Below are 27738 nucleotides of genomic sequence, written 5' to 3' on the forward strand. Positions count from 1 at the left end.
GAACCCACATCTCCTGTGTCTCCTGCCTTGGCAGGTGGGTTCTTTACCGCTGAGCCACCAGGGAGACCCAGTTAGATCCAGTTATGGTTATATACAGCTACAGCTGGAACCACGATATGGCCTGTATCACCAGAGAACGAAAGAGCTACTTCATTTACCACACAAAGATTTGTTTCTCTTGGCACAGGGTCACGTAGAGCATATATTCCCTATGATTCTTTGAGGTTCCACAAAGATCACATAGACAGATGTCCCTAAGCCTTGAGGACAAGTCCTTTTATATCCAGGATGTACTGCTCTAATGACATTTGTCATTCTTGCTGCCTTAGTCCCCCTTAGTCACTTTAAGCCATTTATTCATACCCTTGAGCTACTTTCTAAGAACAGCTCTGGTTATTCTGTGACTAATTAGATCTCTGACTCCAAACCTAGGAACTCAAGAAAGGTAAACAAAACTGAAAAATATTGTTTTGGTTATGTACTTGGGAAAAACTTGAGCCAGAAATGCTAGGAAGTTAGTTACTCCAAAGCAGGCATCTTTCTATGTTTTTGTTTACTGATGTATCTCAAGAGCCTAAAAGAATGCCTTCTTTAAAAAAAAAAAACAAAACAAGAATGCCTTCTAGTTCAAAGTTAAAATTTGTTGAATGAAATGACTTATTAGCTATAAATTAATATCTCTTTCCTAAGGGAAAAGGACATTATGAGAGAACTCTGTGGCCAATCTATTTATATCTTTTGCTTAAAAATGCCTTTTTACTGTTTCTTCTTTCATAACAAATATGATCATGCTCATTTTAGAAAGTTTAGGGATCTCAGGTAAAAGGCAGGAATATCCTGTAATCTGACCACTCAGAAACAACCACTGCTAAGCTTTTAATACAGATCTTTCCAGTCTGTTTGTCTCTGCAGAGATTTAAAATAAAGACATGATCATATTCCGCATACCATTTAATTTGTTCTTTTACTTTACACTTTGTCGTCAACATTTTTCCATGTCAATAAATGTTCAACTAGATAATTTTCAATGGCTGCGTATTTAGAAACATGGATGTACTGGAATTTAACTGATTCCTAGTTTTTTAGACATTTAAATTGCTTTCCATTTTTTGATACTATTAGAACAACTGATAAAGATTCTTACAGTTAAAAATCTGCACACACCCTTGATTATTATTACCTCAGGATAAATTCTTGGAAGCAGAATCACTATGTCAAAGGGTATACAAAATGGTAAGGCGTACTGGCAAATCCTTCTCCAGAAAGGTCACTCCAGTTTATTTTCCCATCAGTGAGGCTATGACACAGTGCTGTTTCTTGAAAACTTGTCAACCTCATATAATGTACATTAAAAAATAAAATTATGACCAATTTGATTGGAAAAACATGCCAGTCCATTTCTACTAGGGAATTAGATTTTCCTGAAAGAACAAAATTGCAGAATCTTTTAAAATGTTTCCTTTTACTCAAACTAAGCCAAATTCTCAGAATTCTCAGCAATTTCAGTTTCATTACACAGATTCAAGTCTCTAGTCACCCATGGCTCAGCAGGTAAAGAATCCACCTGCAATGTAGGAGACGCGCGGGTTGGGAAGATCCCCTGGAGGAGGAAATGGCAACCCACTCCAGCATTCTTGCCTGGGAAATCCCATGGACAGAAGAGCCTGGCAGGCTACAGCCCACGGGGCCACAAAAAGAGGTGGACACGACTGAGCATGAACTCATATTCTAAAGTAAAAGCTAGCTTAGTGCAACATACAGGATATTCAATGCATGTTTTCTTCATCCAGGAAACACATGCTTCAAAAGCATATGCTATAAGTATTTGGTGCAAGTACCCTAAAACACATTCTAGGCACAGCCACCTTGTATTTCAGCTGTGTACAGGAGAGAGAGGCTATAGTAACCACCTTCCTGTGAAGGAAACACCTGGTCTAAACGTTGCTTTGATTCACACATCATCTACTAGGGTTTTTTGTTTTCCTGTGACTTTCAGTTCACTACTCCCCATGTGGTACACCAAAAAAAGTTTACTCTGCAATAAGCTAACAGAGCTAGGACTAGTCAGTCTACTTTAAAACATCAAAGCTTGAATTACTTGAATCCTAAAGAAATAAGACTGCTTTGTATTCCTGCCCCAAATATAGCTGAGAACACTGCATTTATGGGACTTAGGCTGTTAGGTTTTATTTGGTACAGGTCACATGCATTTTCCTTCAAACTTTAAATGTTTTATTTTGTATTGGGGTACAGCTGATGAACAAGGTTGTCGTAGTTTCAGGTGAGCAGTGAAGGGCCTCAGCCATACATACACATGTATCCATTCTCCCCCAAGTCCCTCTCCCATCCAGGCTGGCACATAACTTTGAGTAGAATTTCATGTGCTATACAATAGGTTCTTGTCAGTTATCCATTTTGAATACAGCAGTGTGTAATTGCAGGTCAGTTGCTTTTAACTGAATCTTAGTCAAAAGAGATTATATGTTTTTCTATGAGAAATTTATCACTGAAATATGCCCTAAAACTAAAAATTGGTCTAAACACATGACCTGAAACTCTGTCCTACCTCCATTACTGTATGAGGTAATAAGATTTAATGGTTCAGTGGACTCTCTTTTAGGACTGCACCCACTTCAAGTCTATCAATCCAGTTATTCAGGGGTAAGTGATCTCCCTGGAGTCTTTTTCAGGCTCCTTTATTTCTCCTTTGGCTTGCACTCTGCCCATTCTGTTCCTCATGGGGACTTCCATGACAGAACAGGCAACTGAAAGAGGGCTGAAACTCAAATCCCTGACCGGGGGATGACTCTGAATCTTAAGGGTCACATCACTCCCTGCTTATATTGGATCATTTTCCTAGATAATCCAGAACAAGAGAAAAAGAGTGTATTCTGTCTAAACGTAAGAGATACTCGTAGGCCAGTTAGGTGACCTCTCTCAAACTTCAGTTTTCTCACCCAACATAAAGAGCTAATAATATTATTTTGGGGAGTTGGTGTGATGATTAGATGTAATCTATGTAGAGCACTAGACTCAATGCCTGACACATACAGTAAGTAACCCCAGAAGTGTCAGTACATCAGCTGATGGTTATTAACAACTACGGTGTTTTTTCTAGAATTTATGTGCATTATATAGTGTCACAAACAGCTGCCAACAATTTAAATGGAAACATCGATATATAATGTAACTCTATCAATGCTATCCCTGATTACCTGAAGAAAGAGGAAATTAATGCATAGTCATGAATGTTCTAGATGCGGCTCTAGATGGCTACCAACTAACTGAGTCAATGTGTCCCTATAAAGCTCAGTTCCAACAGGCTATGTGATCCATGAAGAATACCTGTGAGTTTCACTTGTTCACCAATGCTGAAGGCCTTACATTGTGGTCATTTGAAAACTGAACTTCTAGGTCATCTTTAACTGTAATGGCCACACAAACAGATCACACAAAATCCTATACACACAAACAGATAACCAGGCATTTTCATAAAGAACTGTTCCATTTCAAATACAATTTCTCACAAAATACTGTTTCAATAACATATTAAAAAAAACTTTTGTAGAGATAATCAAAAGTCCTCTTACCACATTGCCTGCACAGATACAGGTTTGAATATGTGAACTCTGTTATCTGTTGAGACGCTGAACCCACTAAGGAAAACAGAATGAAACAAAAATCCGTTAAGTGAGAGTAGGTTATTTCAGTTGTGAGTTTTCAAGGATGTTTCCTAGGCTAGCAACTGCTGGCTCAGCAGAAGGTATCAAGTACTTTGTGTAGAAGTAAACTGGAGTAGGACTTGACTGAAAAGCTTCGACAAATTGTCTGATTTTATCTACCAAGCAACATGAATGGACTCCCACGTTGGAGTGAGGGAATTACATACCGTTTCCCAGCTTTAGCTATGGACAAACTGTTCTGCTGTATATTTCTACTTGGAAGTCTTGCGGGTTCTTAGTAAACCTGACCCTGGTAGTATAAACTGGAGCAAACATCTTGGTCTCTTGGGGACACATTCTAAAAACACCAGGAGGTGGGGGTGGGGGGGTCACTGGAAAGAACTGGCACAGAAATGGGTTGTACTGTAGGCTGACAGCTGGCAGAGGCAGCGAGAGGTTATTTGAAACAGAACATATCATCCTCTGGGAGAGCATTGCAACAGTCCCACATGCTCAGACTAAAGAGTGAGCCAACAGACTAGGTCGTCTTTGTTTGGATTCTTACCATAGTCGGCCCAGAAGAACAGAAGTGAGAGGCTCTGGCAAGTTGTGTTTTTACTCTACTTTACAAAACAGGACTTTAAAAGGACTCTCTGAGCTGCTGATATGACAGTTCAGTCGGGTACAATGGGCCTCCCATTCAGCTGAATGAATGGGCACTAAGATGGAACACCACCCCTTGGCTTTCTGTAGGAGAATAAAAAGGGAAAGCTCTTACCCATCACCATCCAAATGGATTAGGGTGTCACTCCAGAGAGGTAGGACTAAGCCCATGGTACAAGTGCTACTGCAAGACAAGAAATAGTCCATAAGTTACTTTCTGTTACCCTAGGAAGCAGTTCTTTTTTTTAACTCTTTCACCACAAAGGATAAGTCCCTAAGTTCTAAATTCTGACACAGGTGGAGAAATTTCTAACATATTACAATGAATCCAATGTATATGCCAGAAGTTATTTTAAACAGGTGTTTAAACTGTTAGTTAGATACTTATATTAGTATCTGTTATATATCTGTTATATAACTAACTATATATTTGTTAGTTAGATACTTACATATTTAACAAAGAAAACCTAACTGACTCAGCTTCCTGTATTGCCGTCTTGCCAATGGCTGCTGTCTGAAAAGTCCAGGTGATGGCTGATGTGCTACAGGCAGGGCTCAGCCCAAGATTATAGCTCCCAAGTCAACTCTAAGAATTATTTCTAATACCAAGAACTACTGCTGGTTACTGCAGATCTCTGAATGTGATTTGCTCAATTTTAATTCCGAGGTTTACATAGATTTATTAAATGCCAGAATATACTCAGTAGCCTAGAAGGGAAAAGTAATTGTTGATGGCTTAGAGAGACAAAAGACACACACTGCCATTTAAATGAATAAAACAGTGCTTGGTGGCTATGCATCGAAACAGCATTGCTGAAGTACAGAGTGAACAGGACTCTCAACAACCAACAAAGGGGCAGCTCTAGGATCATGTGTTAAAATATTATTTAAATCACACACACTCCAGGAAAGAAATTAGTTTTAAGTTAGTGGAACAGGCTGGGATGGAAACCATGGACTTCCAATTGAGTCTCTACCACACCACTTCTCTGGAAAACTATAATTACCTTAGTAAGACTTCTGTGACTTTTTCTCCTTAAGGCCATAAGCCATTTTCCCTTCCATCTAGTCTCCCAAAGGCTCCCACACTCTTTCCCTGCCAATATATCTAGAAAAGCAGTATGATATAGGAGAAAGAACACTGGATGTAGGAGGTGGAACAGTGAAGGATGGCTAAGAACACAGGCTCTGGAGTCAGAGGGGCTCTAGAATCTGGATTCTGACATTAACCGTATAATTAATTGTGTTGTGCTCCAGTTTCCTATCTGTAAAACTAGGATAAAAATATCTTCTTTATTGGGCTGTTTTGAAGATTAAATTAGATAACACACCAAAAAAAAAAAGTGTGCAACAGTGCTTAAACATAACAACTACCATTTATTGAGCAGTTAGTTTTACTATGTCAAAAGATCTGAACCTAATCTCCTTCAGTATTTCAATTCCTTTTGACATGTTATTTAACCCCTCTCAGGCTTAGTTTCTTCATCTTAGGTAACAAAACCTAAACCTCATAGGGTTATCATAAAAATCTAACATATTTAAAGTGAAAAAAAATATATTATGTTTAAAAAAAAATATGGAACACTTCATGGACTTGCGTGTCATCCTTGCTCAGGGACCATGCTAATCTTCTCTGTATCGTTTCAATTTTAGTATATGTGCTGCCGAAACGAGCACTAAAGTGAAAAAAAATAAAGTGAAAAATACATATGACTGTATTGTCATGTAAAACAAATGTTCAATATGAATCTGTAGTGGGTGCTCTAGTAAAACGGAGGGTGATTTTGGCAGGGCAGGGAGGGCGACGTCATGATAACGCGTTAAAAACAATGCAGGGAACGTGGGACTCCCATTGCTGGAGCCACTGCAGGGCTAAGGGAGGCCGTCCCCTAGCTGGGCTGCGTCTAATGTGCACCGCCCTTGCTAGCCTGTGTTACTCACAACGCCACTAGTGATTCCAGAGTAGGAGATTCAGATCAAGATTGAACAGCTTAAGCACACCGTAACCTTGGGCCTGAACTCCCGAACAGCTCTTGTGCCAGGCCCTGGAGGGAGGAAGACAGCTCCACCACTGTTTTTGTTGAATAGGTAAGATGGATGCAGAGAAAACCTGTTTTGAAAATGGCTTCTCAAGGTTGAGTGAGTTTTTAGAGTAAGTTTTTTTTTTTTTTTTTTTAAAGCAAATGCTTAGCTAGGTCCTAGCAACAAGTATATGAAGGGTCAATAGCTTAGTGGCAAATCAAGAAATTAAGTAACTAAACAAGGTACCAAAGGTTCAAAGGAGTGTGATCCATGGGCTTGTGACCAGACACCAGTTAAACTTTAGACAAGTGACAATGATATGCAGGAACCAAACGTCACATTTTCTGCTTGTATTCAGGTCAGAATGTTTTTTTACATTAAGGAGTAGCTTAATCACATGACAGGAAAGAGAGGCCTGAATTAGGCACATCTAGTATTTTTATCTAGTTTATCTTGAGTCACATGAGATTTTCTCCATTAAAATATAGTTACTTCTTTTAATAGATACTCATCTCATTAAAAAATATTCATTGAGTGGCTTTATGTACCAGACATTTCCAGGTATTGGTGGAATGAAGAAAAATTAAAACATCATAAAGCTCTTTTATAACTTGAAATATATATAAAATGCAATTTGGAAACTAAAGCTATACTTTTTATTAAAAAATTTATCACTTAAACTATAACACAATATGTAAAGATCTTACAAAGAGGCTAAATAAATTGGCTGTAATAGATTTTGAGAATCCTTGGAATGAGCATGTCATAAACATTCTGGGTTCCACTCTGGTTTAATACTGTTCTGAAACATTAACTTTTTATACTCACAGATACAAAGGATACAGGTTCCTTAAACAGCAACTGAGACATAAACGATACTAGATTACCTGAGCAATGGTATTCTAAAGTAGGTAGCATTTTTCTTACTATCTAAGCTCATTCAAACAGAGGGTGTAGGGGAATAATTCATAATATCAAATTTACCAAACAGAATTAAAACTAGTTTCTCTAGCTTTTCTTACCACATTTTGTCTTCCATAAATGAAAATTTTCTTTTGTTGGTCAGGTATGAATCAGGCAGGACTATTACCAAAGACAGATGCAGTTCACTGAGGATAGATTACTGGGCACTCACATTAATAAGCATTCTTTATGCTTTCTGGGGATGTTCAGGACAAGGTGAAAGAGAGAGAGCCTTAGACACCTGACTTCTCACACTTTGGGTCAGGAGAACCTGAAGTTGTCACCTTCTCTCTCTCGGGCAAGACTCAAATGCTGTGTCCACGCAGCTCCAGTTCCTGTTTTATGGGACTTGCAAAGGAGTGGTCAGGGAGAACCAAATCAAAGGAAGCAAGATGGAGAGCCACACTGTCCACCTGATCTTTCTGTGATGACGGAAGTGCTCTGTCCAACAGGCAAGCCACAAGTCACATAGAGCTAGAGCACGTGAAATGTGGCTAGTTGTGGCAGAGGAACTGAAACTTTAGTTTTATTTAATTTTATTTAAATAGTTACAATGTGATTAGTGGCTAACATACTAGACAGTACAGATCTAGAAAGATAAAAACCCAAGTCAGAGGTTTTAAAATACTAATGAATGTAGGCAAGATAGGTATTCTTACAGGATGAATACTTCTGGAAAGATCCGCTGCTTACTAACAGGAGAGGTTAAAACCGGGCAGGAGAAAAAGCTTCCTAAATGTGGTTTTCAATCCTGTGTAATTGCAGGGCATTACAATTAAAGGCTGTAAGTGGTATACAAGGTAACGACTCTGGCCCTGTGATCCTGGTGAACCCACAAATCATTTTCAGGCTGACTGCTATGTTCAAGCTCAGGTAAACCCTAGTTTGAAAATCTTTCTGGTGACAGTGTGATTTTTTTTTTTTCCCCTCCTTCCAACATTAGGACAATGAGAATAGCTCTCGGTCTTCTTTGCTCTCTGTAGCTAAATTCTCCCAGCCTGGGTCACACCCCTAGCTACTCCACAATTGCATTCTAGTCCTGAACCAGGAAGTCGAGCTTTGAGACATCTGGCAGGATTTCCTGAGGCTTATTATCTACAATGCAAAGATCTGCTTAGCAGCCACATTCCACAGTCTTCCTAAGATTTCTCCAGAAAAAGTGGGAAGATAAAAAAAGAAAGCGACAAGCCTTCGGGGCACAAAGGAGCCAGGTTCTGTGTGATATCGTTTAATCTTAGGATGTAAAATGCTGCTAAAGTCAAAGGTGAATATTATAAAAGGTTCTGTTTTGAGTTTTAGAAATCATCCTTCCTCCCTCCTTTCTAACTCAGAAGAAGAAAAAAGGAAGTGTGACACCTGACAGAAGCAAGGTGTAAGGCCATGGATGTAAGAGACTGGAATTAAAGTGGGCTCTCTTTGCCCCCAGAACCTACTGGTACAAAATCACAAAGGATGTGTGCCCCAGAATCACCAAGTGAGTCATTATGGCTTAAATTAAAGTGGATTGCAAAGAAAAGCCATTTTTTCCCCTCCTTGGAGACAGAACTTTAAATCACTTGCTTTATATCATTACTACCTAAAGATGAGAGGAAGAAGGTAAGGAAGAGTGGTAAATCAGGGACACATAACCAAACACATCACTAAACAATTTTGTCTCTAAAGATTGTGTGGCTAAGATACTTTTGATGTTCTCTAGTTTTACATGCTGAACTTTTTAGAGGTAGAACTGCATAAGATGTTCTTGTGATAACTCAAAAGGTAACTAGAGTAGGTTGTTTAAAAAGAGGTTATCCCATCCTCCCATTTGAGGTACCATACCTGTCATTAGAGGAGAAATCCATTCCTAAGACGATGCTTTCTTCAGTGTCTTGTCTACCATTAGTTGAAACCACTACCATATAGCGTGTTCGATTCTGGTAAGTACTTTCTAGTCTTACAGCCTGGAAATTAAGAAATTCACAACATCAATTTAAGATCATTCAGCCCTTTTTACAACACCATTTTAAAGTATACTCAGGGAGACAGCAGAGCCATAGTCAGGAGATCTAAATTTAAATTCCAACTCATGTATTAACTACAAAGCTTTCAGTAAGTTATTTGGAAGGGATATAATAATACCTATTCTGTTGGGTTATAAGAATCATATGAAATAATGCATGTGAAGTACAGTGCTTGGCATATACTAAATGCTCAATAAACACTTGCTGTTAGATTAATTTATAACAGTAACAATTACCTGGGCATGTTCTATTGATCTAAGAGTGGAATGTGATCTGTGACTCACAGATCCAAGTCCCACCAACAATTATAATACAAAGCAAAGTTTATTTATTTATTCATTTTTATTTTTTCCATTTATTTTTATTAGTTGGAGGCTAATTACTTTACAATATTGTAGTGGTTTTTGCCATACACTGACATGAATCAGCCATGGATTTACATGTGTTCCCCATCCCGATCCCCCTCCTGCCTCCCTCTCCATCCCATCCCTCTGGGTCTTCCCAGTGCACCAGCCCTGAGCACTTGTCTCATGCATCCAACCTGGGCTGGTGACCTGCTTCACCCTTGATAGCATACTTGTTTCAATGCTGTTCTCTCAGAACATCCCATCCTCGCCTTCTCCCACAGAGTCTAAAAGTCTGTTTTGTACATCTGTGTCTCTTTTTCTGTTTTGCATATAGGGTTACCGTTACCGTCTTTTTAAATTCCATATATATGCGTTAGTATACTGTATTGGGCTTTATCTTTCTGGCTTACTTCACTCTGTATAATGGGCTCCAGTTTCATCCATCTCATTAGAACTGATTCAAATGAATTCTTTTTAATGGCTGAGTAACATTCCATTGTGTATATGTACCACAGCTTTCTTAACCATTCGTCTGCTGATGGGCATCTACGTTTCTTCCATGTCCTGGCTATTATAAACAGTGCTGCGATGAACACTGGGGTACACGTGTCTCTTTCAGTTCTGGTTTCCTCGGTGTGTATGCCCAGGAGTGGGATTGCTGGGTCATATGGCAGTTCTATTTCCAGTTTTTTAAGGAATCTCCACACTGTTCTCCATAGTGGCTGTACTAGTTTGCATTCCCACCAACAGTGTAAGAGGGTTCCCTTTTCTCCACACCCTTTCCGGCATTTACTGCTTGTAGACTTTTGGATAGCAGCCATTCTGACTGGCGTGTAATGGTACCATTTCTCTGATAATGACTGATGTTGAGCATCTTTTCATGTGTTTGTTAGCCATCTGTATGTCTTCTTTGGAGAAATGTCTGTTTAGATATTTGGCCCATTTTTTGATTGGGTCATTTATTCTTCTGGAATTGAGCTGCATGAGTTGCTTGTATATTTTTGAGATTAATCCTTAGTCTGTTGCTTCGTTTGCTATTATTTTCTCCCATTCTGAAGGCTGTCTTTTCACCTTGCTTATAGTTTCCTTTGTTGTGCAAAAGCTTTTAAGTTTAATTAGGTCGCATTTGTTTATTTTTGCTTTTATTTCCAATATTCTGGGAGGTGGGTCATAGAGGATCTTGCTGTGGTTTATGTTGGAGAGTGTTTTGCCTATGTTCTCCTCTAGGAGTTTAATAGTTTCTGGTCTTACATTTAGATCTTTAATCCATTTTGATTTTATTTTTGTGTATGGTGTTAGAAAGTGTTCTAGTTTCATTCTTTTACAAGTGGTTGACCAGTTTTCCCAGCACCACTTGTTAAAGAGGTTGTCTATTTTCCATTGTATATTCTTGCCTCCTTTGTCGAAGATAAGGTGTCCGTAGGTACGTGGATTTATCTCTGGGCTTTCTATTTTGTTCCATTGATCTATATTTCTGTCTTTGTGCCAGTACCATACTGTCTTGATGACTGTGGCTTTGTAGTAGAGCCTGAAGTCAGGCAGGTTGATTCCTCCAGTTCCATTCTTCCTTCTCAAGATTGCAAAGCAAAGTTTAATATCCCAGAGGAGTATGCTCTATTGAACTCTTACAGATTATGCACTATAACATTTTCTTGTTTCAGATATCTGAAGTTTATATTATTTTTGTCACAATTATGATATTTTAAAAGGGCTTTCAGAAAATTCAAATATGCACATGGTCTTGGATGACATTAAAAGCTTAGTGTCAGCATGATAATGGCCTTGTTGATTATACCTTTTTCTTAAATATCTGGAGTAAGAGGACATGATGCCCAAGTTTTACTTCCAACAGTGGGAAGCAAAAAGATATTCTCCAGTAGGTGAATGGATAGACTATGATACACCCAGATAATGGAACATTACTCAGTGTTAAAAAGAAATGAGCTGTCAAGCCATGAGAAGACATGGAGGAATCTTACATGCACATTACTAAGGGAAAGAAGCCAACAAGAAGAGGCTAGATATCTCCTGTATGGTTCCAGCTCTATGACATTCTGGAAAAGGTAAAACTATGGAGTCAGTAAAAAGATCAGTGGTTGCCAGGGGTTAGAGGAGCACTAAGGATTTTTAGGGCAGTGAAATAACTCTGCATGATACTAAAGTGGTGGACTACATACATGTCACTATATATTTGTCAAAACCTGTAAAATGCACAACACCCAAGGGTGAACTCTTCTGTAAACCACAGACTTTGATAGTAACGATTTGTCAATGTAGGTCCATCAACTGTAAAAGATGTTTGGCTCTTGTGGGAGACAGTAATAGTGGAGATGGCTATGCATGAGCAGGAATAGAGGGTATGTGGGAAGTCTCTGCATCTTCTGCTCAATTTTACGGTGAACTTACAACTGTTCTAAAAAATAAAGTCTACTAAAAAAATTTGCTAAGAGGGTAGGTCTTCTGCTAATTGTCACCATCATCATCATTGTAAGGAGGAGGAAGAAGATGGAAGGAGGGAGGGTTGGAGGGAACTTTTTATTTATTTTTGGCCACACTGCACAGCATGTGGAATCTTAGTTCCCCAACCAGGGATTGAACCCATGTCCCCTGCATTGGAAAGCAGATTCTTAACCACTGGACCACCAGGGAAGTCTCTGGAGGAAACAATCAGAGGTGATGAATATGTCCATGGCATAGACTCTGGTGATGGTCTCACAGGCAAAGGAAAAAAAAAAGAGCCATCAAATGACCCACTTAGTAAGGCAGAGGTGAGGCACTCTTGGTTGTCTTTCTGCCTCTACTCTGACTCTCCGAGGAAAAGCTACCTTGTGAGCACAGACACCAAAAGTAGCTACATTAAAGCTTGTTTCTAATAAGAGCTCATACACCAAGAATGTAATTCCCACCATTCTGACTCCATGTAGCAGGTAGAAAGCCGTACTGCTGACTTTTATGTTCCATGAAATAACAGGACATTTCAAACCAAATTCACCTGTGAGAAGTTAAGAGGTAATTAATATTTAGACTGACAAAGGTCTAGTCCTATGGGCTCAGACTGAGGGAGCACTATACACAGAGTAATGGCCAGCAGCAAATGCACATGAGGAGGACTGGGGGGCAGCACAGACTCTGAGACTCCAGAAACACTCCACAAAATATTAAATCAACCAAACACCTGGTGCAAGTAAACTAGAATTTCTAATAAACAAGATCTCAGGTATTATTACATACCTAGATATTATTACATATCTAAACCTGGGCCTCCCTGGTAGCTCAGAGGTTAAAGCATCTGCCTTCAATGAGGGAGACCTGGGTTCGATCCCTGGGTCGGGAAGATCCCCTGGAGAAGGAAATGGCAACCCACTCCAGTATTCTTGCCTGGAGAATCCCATGGACGGAGGAGCCTGGTGGGCTACAGTCCATGGGGTCACAAAGAGTCGGACACGACTGAGCGACTTCACTTCACTTCAAACCTGGGCCTGCTTTGGCAAGCTCTAACTGTTCAGTTTCCTGAATATGTATGTTAGAGGACTTTTATGTTGTCAAAGCTCTGAAGATTTCTGGAAAGGTTCACATGCAAATGGCATGCGGACAACTGAACTGTGCTTCTGGTCATTTATTTACAACTTCTATACCAATTAGTGGAGACTGACTGGCTCAGTGGAAGCCAATACAAGTAAAAACAAAAACAAACAAATAAACTCCATAAATATTACCTATTAGGTAAGTTACCAGGCCAAGTTAGCAAGTTTGGGATATTCAAATAAAACATTAGTTGTGTTTCTTTTACAAGTGAGGTGTGTGTTTGTGTATCTATGTATCTATTTAAAATATAAAGAGCATTTCAAATGTTTGGCCCTCCCTTGTCTAGTCTAACCATAACAGAAGATCCCAAACCTAATGGGGAAGGTCCCAGTCATCTCACTCTAATTTAGGCATGAGTTATTGGCTTCCCTGGTGGCTCAGTGGTAAAGAATACACCTGCCAATGCAGGAGATATGGGTTCAATCCCTGGGTTGGGAAGATCTCCTGGAGAAGGAAATGGGAACTCATTCCAGTATTCTTGCCTGGGAAATTCCACAGAGAAGCCTACTGAGCTACAGTCCACAGGGTCACAGAAGAGTTGGACACGACTTAGCGACTAAACAACAACAATTGGCACATCACAGATTCACTCCATTTTCAGCTTCTTAGATGGAAGAATCGCACTTAGAAGTCTTGGGATTTGATCATGGACCTCTAGATGGTACCTACAGCTAATACTAAATTTTTACTAAGCAGAAATGGAGCTTTCATCAGGGAGTTAGGAAGCCATCATCACGTTAATTTAATACCTATGTCCTAATTAGAAGGATAACATTAAATTTTTTTAAGATTTTCTTTTTTTTTTTTTTTTCAAAGCCTCAAGTCAACTTGAGGCTTCAAAATTCCCTGTAAGCTTCAAGATTCTAGACTAAGGAATTAAATTAAAATTTAAGAGCCACAGGATAAAGAAAAACCTAATACCCACCCTGGTTTGAGATCTATTTCACTCCTCTGTTGGGAATTTAACAATATCGAATAACTGAATCCATCAAGCCAATCAGAGAAATAGAATTAAAAATAGCATTTTGCATATAATACTGTAAAATTAGAACTGGCTGCAATTCCAGTATTTCCTCAGTTTCCAGAACTTCCATGGAATAGATGGCCTGAATAAGACAATGATTTGGATACATTTGATTAACTGAAGCTCTCACTGAAAAGGATACTACTGAGGTTTACTCTAATTACCCAAATAAAATAGCATTTTGGATTTTAAAAGGTGGCAGCAATAGCAACTGAGAAAAGTACTCTAAGAAAGTCCCTTTATTGCTAAATTTGGAATCCTAATACAAGTTTCAGGAGAACTAGGTCCAGCAATCCTAGGTCTGAGAAGTCATTTCATGACTCTTTTTGAGAGATAAGAACCCCACTGTTCTCAAAGCTCATCTATCAAAGAATGTTAAAACTTCCCTCATTTAAATGCTTAATCTGATTACAAGCAGTTCAAGAACTGATACAATAACTTGCCTCCTCAGCATCACCCAAGTTAGGAAATACTCCTCCTGAAGTTTACCATGCACCTTTAATCTCTTTCCCCCGAGTCTTACATCATGCCCCTGCATGCCATGTTTACCCTGAGGGAATCCACATTATAAAGTCCCAATGTCTAGACATGCAGCTCATCCAATCCATCAGAAAGGTTTCAAAAGTATGTAAATATTAATTTCTAGCCAAAGAACAAAGCAAAGTTAATATCTAAAATTAAAACAGACTTCAGATGTGACACTAATAGACTAAAGAACACTGTCTTCAAAAGAACAGAGCTTGAGGGAGTCTCTGGGTTTTGTTATTTTTTAAAAATCACTATGAAATTCTTAAAAAACAAATAAACAACTCTAGGACTTATATCGGTGAAGTCATTAAAAGCAGGTTTATTTACTGACATGGAAAGACACCCACAGGAAAGTGTGATGAAAGCAGGTTATAAAACATTTATATTTTTAGCTTTCTATTTCAAAAAAGGAAAAAAAAAAGGCACTATCTGACATGACATGCACTTTTTTTCTTCTTTCATTTCTGAGCTCAGATCAAGTGTAGAAAACAACAGTGATAAAGGTCAGTAATATATTTTTTATCATTGCTCAGAACTGATCAGCCTTTCAAACATATACTGTCCCTTCCCCAAGTCTCATTCAACCATTGACAAGTCTTCAGTGATCCACTGTCCCCTTTATAATCACGTACAACCTAGAAATAAGTTTTAAATTACTTTATATTTTTGCTTGTCAGCACTACAGAGCTCATGCTTTAGGTAGACTGCAAGGTTTTCTGATGCTCAGGTTTGGCTGTTTTCATCAATGACCCAGTTCAGTAAGAGCAGATTGCAGAGCATCAGACACGTCGTTGTTGTTCAGTTGCCAAGTCCAGTTCGACTCTCTGTGACCCCATGAACTGCAGCATGGCAAGCTTCCCTGTCCTTCACTACCTCCCTGAGTTTGCTCAAACTCATGCCCCTTGAGTCAGTGATGCCATCCAACCATCTCATCCTCTGTCACCCCCTTCTCGTCTTGCCCTCAGTATTCCCAGAATCAGGGTCTGTTATAGTGAATCAGCTCTTCGCATCAGGTGGCCAAAGTATTGGAGCGTCAGCGTTAGCATTAGTCCTTCCACATACTCTTACACATACACTTAAGACTAAGAAGGATAATCATCCAAAGAGTAAAAATGATTTTCTTGGGGTACAGGATACAAAGTGCTTTTTACTTTGTTCTTTATGAATTTCTGTACTGTCTGATTAAAGACAAACATTTTCTTTTTGGAAAAAAATCAATGTACTATACAACAAAACCAAAAAACTCATTTTCTTAATTCTCCTGCAAATTACTCAAGGACGCCTTCTAGTAGTACCTTGCCAGAACCTCAGTTCTAGTTAAAAATATTAGCTAAAGTTACTTTAAATGTTAGGAAAGTTCTTAATTTCCTAGTCTATTTTTTTTTTTAAATTAAATGGGTCTTTGATAATCTGTAAGAGTACTATAAAACCACTGTCTTCATTTTATCAGCTACAGTTTTCCTAAGTACTAATGCTTAAGACTGCATTTACAATGTAGATCTTTCCTGGAGGAAAAATTAGTTTAGTCCTATTTTCAATGCTAAAGCAAAATGTGGGATTTAGTGCCTCTATTTGTTGTTGAATTATTAAAAAAATAAAAGCAGTACTTTCAGTTGACTAGCAAACTTTTAACCTTATGCACAATCCCCAGGATGAGAGTTTCAGCATTTCAAATTTAACTCAAAACAAAGGACTTTGCTTTGAGTCTACAAATACTTCTTTCAGTTAGAAAAGTGCTAATTTGTCCAAAATCACACAATGCATTCACTCATTTTCTTGAAGATGACTCACTCAATAATCTGAAACATAATGACTATGTGTTTGCAACAATTCAAAACAACTGCTGTAAAATGGCTTATCACTTGAACTCTGAATTCATTCAAAGGCTTCAGTTACATTTTTTGAATTTATACTTTATAAATGTAAAGCAGCTGAAGCTGCATATTTTAGCAGCAAAGAAAAAAAATTAATTGCCAATTCAGCCTTCCTAACTGCTCCCTTATGCTTTCCCAAGTCTCTAGTGGTTGAAATTATTTTAACATTTGGAGGTGCAATCCCAACTCTGGAATTTTATTAATGAGAAGAAGATAAAGTGAGTGATCGATCTCAGCTTTAGCTCTATCAAAGCTCACAGTTTTTGGAAACTATCCACAAATTTCTATTTTTAATACATGCAAGTGACTGCTATGGATTTTAGAGGGGTTGTTCTCAAAGTGTGATTCCTGGACCACCAGCATCAGCAATACTTGAAAACTTGCTAAAAATGTAAATATTACTGCCTCCCTCTCCCCAAATCAAACTCTTGAGGTGGAGTCCAGCAAATGGCAGTTTAACAGCCAGCTTTGCAGGTGATTCTGATGTACTCTGAAGTTTGAGCATCACTGCTTCAGAATGTGTGAGTTATGGTCAGTAACTCACAAACTGGTGCTCAGCAAGTCTTGGATCATCAAATTATTTCACATCATTTCAGATTAGCTCACATCCCCAATTACATTCTAAGCTCTTTGCTGATGTCATTCTTCTTTTCTAGTCCACATAGTTCCCAGCACTGTGCCGGGACATAAAAATGACTGTTTAATGTTTGCTATCTTAGTCTTTTGAAGAAGAAAGTTATAATAATACCACTAACTTACCAGCCTGATGTTGTCTTCTGGGCGAAGTAATATGAACATTGCTTGGAGATGCTGTTGGAGATCACCTGGTGAAATTTACAAAACAAACGATAATTATTCTCCATTGTAATGTTAAGAGAGAGGATTCCTTCTACCCTAATAACTAGTGTAAAAGAAAGTTCTCGTTCACTGAGGGGCTCTAATTAGACAGAGAAACTGAGTGTCTTTATATGAATGGTGGACTGTATCTCCATACATTCACTTTTAAGTTTATACTACATTAAAATTTGCTTTGTGTTTGTCCTAGCTGCACTTGAGACCAATCATAGTTTTGTACTATGACTGATGTTGATGAGAATGATGGGCAGGGAAAGCACTGGCTGTGTTTTCAGGGCCACAGAAGGCGGAACTGAGGGAATCTTGAAATTGAGGTGTATGGTATGTAGTGTTAGAATCATTCCTAACTTAAAAAAAGCTAACCATTTTGCCATTCCTATTTTTGTAACTGTAATATTCAGCTGCAAAAATCATAATTAAAAAGATTTTTAGATTCCCCCCCGGAATAATGTCAACAGTTAAAAATAATTTTCACGTTAGTAGCTGATATTAAAAAGACAGTACTTATTAAATAGGCTTCCCAGATGGGGCAAAGGTAAAGATTCCGCCTGCCAATGCAGGAGATGCAGGTTCAGTCTCTAGGTTGGGAAGATCCCCTGGAGGAGAAAGTGACAACTCACTCCAGTATTCTTGCCTGAAAAGTTCTACGGGCAGAGGAGCCTGGAGGGCTACAGCCCATAAGAGTCGGACATGACTGAGCAACTGAGCATGCACTTAATGAATACATCAAATCTTGGGAATTCCCTGGTGGTCCAGTGGTTAGGATTCTGTGTGTTCACTGCTGAGGGCGTGGGTTCAATACTTGGTCAGGAACTAAGATCTTGCAAGCCACATGGTATGGCCAAAAAAAAGAGAAAAATTCATGTATGTGTGTATAAATACAGTAAACCTCAAGGGATATAAATTCTAGTGAACATATCATTAGGTGCTTTAAAATGGCCAATCATTATTTCAATCCTCACTAGTTTTTATACATTCTATAAAACTAAGTTGAAAATTTCTTTGTATCAAACTATTATAGATTTCCTCATGTTCCCTACTGTACTAGGAAATCTCAAAGCTTTGGCTGTGTGTTAGTTGCTCAGTCGTGTCCGACTCTTTGCAACCCCATGGGCTGCAGCCTGTACCAGGCTCCTCTGTCCATGGAATTCTCCAGGCAAGAATACTGGAGTGGGAAGCCATTCCCTTCTCCAGGTCATCTTCCCAACCCAGGGATTGAACTCGGGTCTCCTGCATTACAGGCAGATTCTTTACTGTCTGAACCACCAGGGAAGCTTTGGCTAGTGAGAGATAATTAGATAATGTGTTGTCATAAATGATGACGAGAGAACAAAAAAACTTCATTCCTGCCCAACCCTTTTTTGAGAGTCTAAAGTAACTAACGCAGCTGCATAATCACAGATGCCAGTGTAACCTGTTCTCACACTGGTCTTGGAATCTCCATACATACTTTTCCTCTAGGTAACTTCATAGCTGTTAATTATGAGATGAAATACTGATAAGTGCAAGAAGTGGAGAGAGATAGGAATAAAAAAAAGTAGGCTGGCAAACAGACGTTGTCCGTCCTGTGGTACTTGTGGGATCTTAGGCTCCCTGACTAGGGATGGAACCCAGACCTTCAGCAGTGAAAACACAGAATCCTTACCACTAGACCACCAGGGAATTCCCCTCTTTTGTTCTCTTAAAGAATAGTTTTTTTTGCCTTTCCCCCCCATTTTACTGTTGGCTTCTTTACTTCTTCTATTGAAGAACCTTTCAACTTTCAAAATTAAAAAGAAGAGTCATTATGTTTGCCCAGGTTCATTCTATTATACTTCAAACCCAGAGACACAATATAAGTCTCATGTACAAGAACCAGTGTGGGTTCATGGCACAAATCCAAGAGAAATGAAAACATGTGTCCACACAAACACGTGTATACAATGTTCACAGCAGCATTATTCATATTAGTCCTCAAATGGAAAACATGCAAATGTCTATCAACTGATGGATGGATAAATAAAATGTGGTATATATCCATACACTATGATACTATTCTATCATAAAAAGATACATACTATCACATGGATGAGTCTTGAAAGGGGCCATGTCTCAAGTGAATGGTGCCTGTTTCAAAAGATTGTGCATATGGTTCCCCTTATATGGAACACCCATAATAGACAAATCTATAGAGACAGGATGTAGATTAGTGATTGTTCAGGGATAGAAGGGAGGGTGGGGGATATAGGGAGGGACTGCTAATGGGTACTGGGTTGCTTTTTGGGGTGATGAAAATGTCCTAAAATTAGATTTGTGGTGATGGCTGTGTAACTCTGTGAATATACTGAAAAAAAATCACTGAATGTACACCTTAAATGGGTAAATTGGGTAAATAATATAGTATTTATGTCCCAATAAAGCTGTTAAAAAAAGAAAAGAACGAGAGTGGGGAGACAAAGTGTTAGGTATAAACAATGAAGAATGATAATTACTAGCTACAATTGAGGTAAGCAGCTCGGGCTTTTTAAAAACTAAGTTTTCCTTTTGTTCTATGAAGACAAATAACCTGAGGAAAGAATTTTCAGGATGGAGAACTTCCAGAGGAGAAAAATGTTTCTGGGCAAATGATCAGTTGCTAAGTCATGTCTGACTCTTGCAACCCATGGACTGTAGCCTGCCAGGCTCCTCTGTCCATGGGGTTTCCTAGGCAAGAATACTGGAATGAGTTCTCATTTCCTCCTCCAAAGGATCCTCCCTACCCGCAGATGGAACCTGCGTCTTCCGCCGCTCCTGAAATGGCAGGTGGGTCCTTTACCACTTGGGCCACCTGGGAGGCCCTTCTGGGCGAGGAGTAGCGGTAAACCCCCATTCCAGCTACTACTGGCCCAAAGATCTAGCTGGCTTCTCAGAAGGTTCATCCAAGTCAGGGAGCCCTACCCCTACAAAGGGGCTTCTTCTGTGAGCAGGGCATGTAGAAGTGCAGGATTGTTTGTGGTGAAAAGCACTGCCATGAACAAAGTGGGTGCTTCCTACTAGGAAACCGTCCTTCATAGAGACTAACTGAGGCAACACACCTGAACCATTAAGATCCCCTTCCTACATTTTGTTTTCATATATTTAACTGTTCGTAGTGAAGTTTTAGACTTGTTTGATTTTATAGACGTTTGGTTGTTTTTTCTTTAAAATGTTAACAGACACTCACTTATGATATTGCCTTTTGATTACAAAAAAGTACTTGGACATTTTTAATGAAGCCCAGATAAAATTCTAACTAGTTCGAGAAACATGCAGAAGAAAGTACCACGAGACAGAGGAAGCCCTTGATCTGCTCTCAATTCTGCAATCATCTTTTCAGTTACTGTGGACTTGGCCAAGGGAGCTCCCAGCTTATGTGAAGGTCTGGCTCTGTGAGCTGCATTTATACTCACACTGCCTCATCTGTTCTGGTCTGAATCACAAATAAAGTCCATTCAGTTTGTGTTAAATCTGCTTTTCTTTTTGGTATAGAGAAAGCTCAGTGGACAGGGTCAAGTAGAAACCTGGGTGGCAGCTGAGTGTGGAAGTCTGACCAAAGAAAAAGACCAACCAGGGCCAGGAGCTTTAAAAGCCCCTGACCCCACTTACCACTACATGCCACAGAGCAATTTAACTAACATCTTAGTCAGACCAAGCTGGATTTAAGCCAATATTTCATCTTCTTTTTACTGTTAAGTGATAAATATCCACAGCAAACAGAAACACAAAGCTCAACTGGGTCTACTTTCTCTGTGCATTCAAGTTTTGGGTGAGTTTTTTCGCCTGCCTCTTTTAAAAAATTTTCCACGGCTGAGGTTTTGGTAGGAGGATAATACTGTCCAATGAGCTGGATTATAATTCTGAGCTACTATGTTTTGAACTAGATAAAGCCCCAAACAAGAAGTAGGGCAGCCACTAACATAACCGAGATTATCTGGACTGGAGCTAAACTCAACTACTGGCTCAATGGGACACAAGATTTCTGGTTTTCACCTCTGACCTACACACTCAAGGTTTACAGTCTTCTTTGTTCTTTTCTTACTAATTATAATTTCCTCCACTCCTTGAGGTAATACGTCATCCAAATGGCCTATTTTGGACAATAAGCAAACACTCTTTGTGTAGCACTGATTGATGTTTCCCTAACTGTTGTCCTGAGGACAAGCAACTTTTATCTTTCCCTCAAAATGATACAAATTAGACTTGCTGTTTAGAAGAGAGGCATAAGGCTGGTTATCTTCTTAAACTATGGATATCCTATACCTGGTGACCTCTCTCCTGAGACAAACTTTCTTTGATTCTTTCTTAACCTCACACCACAGATGCACCTAACTCTAGAGAAGTCTAACATATGGAAATATAAATGCATCTTCTACTGTTAGTGGGTGTGATACTGTGATTTATAATAAGAAATATATTTCACCTCTGTCCAGTTTGTGGCACAGAGTTTTTAATATTATTGGAATTTCTTAAATGATGGGAGCCACGAAGATGTCTTCTGTTATATTAATGACCTGACACTCTAGGAAAGTGCCTTGGGATGGGGCTGGTTGCCAGGGGAGACAACCACATGATCAGAGGGTTGGGATTTCCTTGTCTGGGGAGGGAAGAGGGGCTGCAAGTTGAATGGATTACCAATAGCCAATAATTTAATGATGTCAGTGTCATGAAGCCAGCACAAAAACTCAAAAAGGCAGGGTTCAGAGTGCGGCTAGATTGAGGAACGCATGAAGATTGGGGAGCGAGTACATCCAGAGGGTACAGAAACCTAGTGCCCCTTCCCAAATATCTTGCCTTGTACATCTCTTCCATCTGGCTGTTCTGAGCTATATCCTTTTACAATAAGCCAGCCATCCAGTAAGTAAAATGCTTCTCTGAGTTCTGTGAGCTGCTCTAGCAAACTACACAACCCCAAGGAAGGGGTCACTGGAACATTCAATCTACGACAAGTTGGACTGGTGACTGGCATCTGAAGTGGGGGATGCGGGGGCGGCCTTATACAATAGAGCTCTTAACCTGTGGAATCTGACACTACCTTCAGATAGTGTCAAAAATGAGTTGAATTGCCGGATACCCAGTTAGTGTCTGAGAACTGCTTGGAGGTGTGGGGGAAAAAAAGCCTCACATTGTTATTAGGTGAAGAATATTAGCAGGTTATTTCAAAATCAGAGCATTATACCCATACCTAAGTGAACATTTATTTGATGACTCCCTGTTTCTATATAAGTCTTCTGAATTACATTTTCAGTTTTTTTAATGTGAACACCAATCAAGACATAGACTCTGGTACTTAAATATGTCATATAATAACTCTTATTATCACAATAGTGACACTGAATTTACTTTAAATTAGTAATATACCATATTAGTCTTGTGACTTCCCTAGAGAGCAGACAAAAACAAATACTATCTTTGGTCAATTGATACTGCATAGGATTTGAGGAAACATCTGAACATCTTTTAGGTGATTACCAAAACCTTACTTGAGAAATCACATTAAGATGTCAATAATGTCTTTTTGTACCTTATTATTTTTCCAACAAAAATTAATCAAACATCAACTTCATGTATAAGGTATTCTGCTAAGTGCCAGAAAAATGGTCTACGAGCATGAAAGAAAAGTGATTACAGCACAGTACAGTGCTTTCTTTCACTATTACAGAACTGCTGGAGAGATGGCAATGGAGGCAGTCAGTCTTCTAAGACAAAACAAAAGGCAAAGAGACCAAGAACAGGAATGGCGGATGTGGAGCTTTACCTGCGTGCTTGTTGCGTCTGTGGCTGACTCTTGGTGTGGATGAGCCATTTCCCCGTGGCAGAAAAAGGGCAGCACCTTTGACGGTTAGAAAGCTCTCGCTGATGCTGCAAGGAAAAAAGTACAAATAAATAAGTAAATAAGTAATTTAAGGAAGAAAAACCAAAGAGTAAGATGAAGACTGACTTTGGGATTATTTTCTCTTTCCTCTTCTAAAGTTCCAACCTCATGGGATGAAGTAAAAATAAAATCAAAAGAGACTCTGATAAACAACAAGGTACTACTGTATGGCCCAGGGAACTATATTCAATATCCTGTAACAAACCATAACGGAAAAGAACATGTATACATATGTACGAATCACTTTGTTGTACACCAGAAACTAATATGCCATTGTAGATCAACCATACTTCAATTTAAAAAAAGAAAAAAAGAGAGACTCTGGTTACTCACACAGTCTTGTCTACTATAGACAATTCTTCTGAAAGAAAATTCACACTATTCTACATACATTACACAGTAGCAGTTAAGAGGGAAGGTTCTAGAAACAAGGGTAAAGGGTCTGGAACCAGACTGGCTGGGTTTGAATCCTAGCTCTGCTACTTCTTACCTGAGTGAGTTTAGGGGGCCTAAGTTTCTTTATCTATAAAAGAGAGATTAATAAACGAATTGAGCTTCTTGTGAGGAGTCAGTAAGAATAAGAAGCTTCTTAGAGTGGTGCCCTTAATAAATATTATTTTAACAACTCATAGATCTATGGTTGTCAATAATGGTGTTTCAACAGTGTTCTAATCAGATGTGAAATGTGTTATAATACTTAGCTACTAATAATAGATATAAGTTTGCAGAAAAAGATTTATATTTAAAATACACACACATCACACTAAAGTGTTACTCAGAATTTTACTTTCATAAACTTGCACTTCCATAGCGTTGAAAAGGCATAGTGCACAGGAAGTATGTTCAACTCACAGACTGTGCTTTGGGTATTAATATGATCCTTCACGTGAATGATAGCTCAACAGAGATGGAGAATTACTGCTTAGAGGCTATTCAAAGCACAATTACTAGTGGATATCCACAAAAAAACCGAAATTGTATCTGCATTATTTCATATCAACAGACTGAGCCTTTCAATATTATCTACAGAATTCAAAAAGGATAGAACTTATAAACCATTAATGGTAAAGTTTAGAAACACATAATGAAGGATTCCAAGATTGTCTTTGAGTACTCCAGTCAGGGTTAGTTAATGTATTGTAAATTACACTGCTCTGCCTATTTGACATTTCTGCTTGGAAATCTAATTGGCATTTCAAATTTATACTGCCAAAACTAATCTCTTGAATTCCCTGCAAATCTGATCCCTGGCCACATCCACCCAAATTGTTTAGGAAAAACACATAACTGTTATTCTTGGTTTCTCTATGTCTGACAATATATATCTAACCTATCAACAAGACCTATGAGACTTGAATTTGTCCATGTATCTCCATCACCACTCTGACAATGGTCCAGGGCACCACTGTTTTTCACTTAGACTGCTGTTTGAAAAGTTTTCTTTTAAGGGTTTTATTACAGAAAATTTCAAATCAATTCAAAAGTAGAGGTAATAATATATGAGCCCCTATGTTCTCCTACACTCCAGTTTCCATTCACGGCCAGTCTTGCTTCTTCTATACCTCTACCTCTTTGTCCTGACCCTGAAGTGAAACTAACCCCAGACACTGTATCAGCAAAAAGCCTCTAAACTGGTCTGTCTGCAAGTATATCGGTACCACCACTAACCACTTACCAAAGAGCAACCAGAGTGCTTTAAAATAAAATATATAGATATATATCATATAATATCACTTCCCTGCTTAAAACCCTCCAACAGCTTCCCTTTGTATGTATAAATAAAACCCAAAGTCCTTAGCTGGGACTTCAAGACCCTGTAACAGCTGATAGTTACTTCCCTGGTCTTATACCATCTCCCTTTTTCTTTACTACGATCTGGATGCACTAGTCTTCCTTCTGTTCTATATTTCAGGCCCTTCTCGGGGCCTTTGTGCTCTTTGTTTTCTGCTTGGGACACTAGTCTCCTGGCTTGTCACCATCTACGTCACAGCTCCATATCATCACCTTCCCCCATTCCAGCATACCCTATCCTGTTGTTCTGTTTTGTTTTCCTTTGGGATATTTATCATAAACTACAATTATATGTATTCACTTATATACTTAATTGTGGTCATCTCCCTATAATAGAATATAAACTCTATGAAGAGCAAGACTTTTATTTTGCTCAGCTCTGTATCTTCAACACTGGAAACAGTGCCAAGCACGTATCAGGTACTCGATAGATATCTGATGAATAAATGAATTCATTCCAGGGTTCTTCCCCCTCTCCCCACCCCCACATAGTTTTTTCTGACCCATCACTGCAACAGGAATTGTAATTTAGGACAAGAAAACAGAAATTCTGTAATCTCACAGGTTAAAAAAAAATTATTATAGAATTCAAAATATGTGGCATATTACTGGACTGTAAAATACAAATGTCTGACAAGAAAATAATTGGCACATGAAATTAAATCATCTTTATAATGTCAGTTCTTGACTTCATTTTATCTTTTAATCATGTGGTGTGAAGCTGATAAACCTCTGAGGTAACTTGCCAAATAGATTCAAATTTGTCTTCTAAAAACAAGACTCCACAGACGCCACTTTAAAATTCTGCACGCTGGCTGGGAGGGGCTGCCTTTGTTTTGTTTTCATCTTTAAATAAAGCATCGCGCTCTTGTGGTCTGTTGCACAAGTTTTGTCTCTTGTTACATTCGTGGTGTGCACATGTCACCCTGCTGTGGGTCACTCTTGTTTCACTCACATTACGGGAACAACCTAAAACAAAATGTCTAAGTGACAGGATGAGTGGGGTATACCACAGACAGGAAATGACATTCACACTTCTGCCAACACAGCAACTGTCTGCTTTACTAAATGAAAATATTTTATAAAAATAAAGGTAACCAGTCTACCTATCAGCAGGCAAGTTACAGCTGGGGGCATTTTGGTTTCTAGTACACCAAGTGGTCTCTACATCTAACACTAAAGAAGTATATTTGTTGAGAGCTTATTTCAGTCATTCCTTTTGTGAGACAAAGGTACTTTCTCTCTGACAAACACACGAACTTCCTGGTTTTTACAGCTCTGGAATACTGCTCTTAGATACATTTGTTGCATATGCTTTAAAGTATATCTAAGTGCCTTCAAAATATACCTAGTACTTTCACAAGGGGGGAGTTGGGGTGGAGGACAAGAGTCCTTGGTTAACTCAAAGCTACCTGGAAAATTCCTGATTACAAAAGAAAAACCAGGAGTCAAAGTCATGATTGGTATAAGGGAAAAGATGCTGTTCTATTTAAGTCTTTTATACAAATCTCAATAAACTTTTCTGATACAACAAAATGCACAGCAGATCCAGCTGGGCTGGGAGCTGCCCTGGTAGGTGCAATGTAGGCCCCCAGAGTGTCATGGCAGATGCATTCTGGATGGTATGATCAACTGTCTTTACCCTGTGGTCTCAAATTTTGACTCCCCAGTGATCACAAAAGTGGCATAAAGGGGACAAGAGTGTTGGTCACAAGGGACCAGGAATGAAAGTGTGACTAATTACAAAAAAACCCTTCTCATCACTGAAAAAAGTCAAAGCTCTATAAATGCTATCAAAGATGGGATGGCAGCATGGTGGCACAGAAAAACCAAAATTCGAAACCACCAGAGTTTAGGAAGATCAATTTCAACTTGAAAATTAAATGCCTGATTTGCATATGAAGAAACTAATATGTAAATTTAATCACATATACTTCAGTGTACGGTAAATGCTGAGTATATCTTGCTAGAGTAACAAGAGACTCATTTATGTAAATATTCATCTTTCTGAAGCAGCTGGCTGAAGATTCAATCAGCACCGAGTTGGTCTCTAAAATCGAGAAGAGTAGGTGAAAACTATTTTACGTTTTCTGAACTGACCAGTTCTCTAGAGTCTGGCCTAGGAAGAGGACTCCTCCAGTAAACTCTATGGGGCCATCTGTGTATGATTACAGATGCGCAAGTTAAACACAAACCCCAGAGGACTTAACTCCTATATTAAGGAAAACACAAGATAAAGAACACTCCCTGAATCTAAAGACGGAGAGTAACTAGCTGCTTGATGAGAGAATGACAAGGATCATCTTTCTAACACAGTGACAGTGAAGTTCTCCAGTCTTTATCAGGGATACAACTGAAGAACATCTACTCGTGTCCTGCCCTAAGATCACCTGCTCATCAAATGGAAAATCATCCCTTGATTGACAGATGAACTGAGCTACTAATAGCTAACTTGAGTAGATGCCAACTGTATGCCAGGCACTGAGCTAAGCACTTCACAATATTTCATTTAACCTTCACAACAAGGTTACTTGGGTACTATTTTTCACCCTCAA

General features: G+C 38.8%; 1 protein-coding gene and 2 non-coding genes across 6 annotated transcripts in view; all 3 read right to left on the minus strand.

The window, feature by feature from the left end:
- Positions 1 to 27738, minus strand: part of SSH2 (slingshot protein phosphatase 2) — a 229516-nt gene that overhangs the window by 37958 nt on the left and 163820 nt on the right. For all 4 annotated transcript variants that reach the window (XM_061142991.1, XM_061142989.1, XM_061142988.1 and 1 more), the window contains 5 exons: positions 23276 to 23379; positions 17428 to 17492; positions 9129 to 9250; positions 4441 to 4509; positions 3591 to 3656 (listed from right to left, as the gene is read on the minus strand). In XM_061142991.1, the coding sequence (XP_060998974.1) occupies positions 3591 to 3656; positions 4441 to 4509; positions 9129 to 9250; positions 17428 to 17492; positions 23276 to 23379 (426 nt within the window). The remainder of the gene's footprint in view (positions 1 to 3590; positions 3657 to 4440; positions 4510 to 9128; positions 9251 to 17427; positions 17493 to 23275; positions 23380 to 27738) is intronic.
- Positions 5896 to 6002, minus strand: LOC133058050 (U6 spliceosomal RNA). The gene has a single exon (XR_009693175.1). It is a non-coding gene; the product is annotated as a U6 spliceosomal RNA (small nuclear RNA).
- LOC133058180 (small nucleolar RNA U2-19) lies at positions 15466 to 15545 on the minus strand. Its single transcript, XR_009693287.1, has one exon. It is a non-coding gene; the product is annotated as a small nucleolar RNA U2-19 (small nucleolar RNA).

Source organism: Dama dama, chromosome 5 (genome assembly GCF_033118175.1).
Source record: "Dama dama isolate Ldn47 chromosome 5, ASM3311817v1, whole genome shotgun sequence".
Taxonomy (NCBI): domain Eukaryota; kingdom Metazoa; phylum Chordata; class Mammalia; order Artiodactyla; family Cervidae; genus Dama; species Dama dama.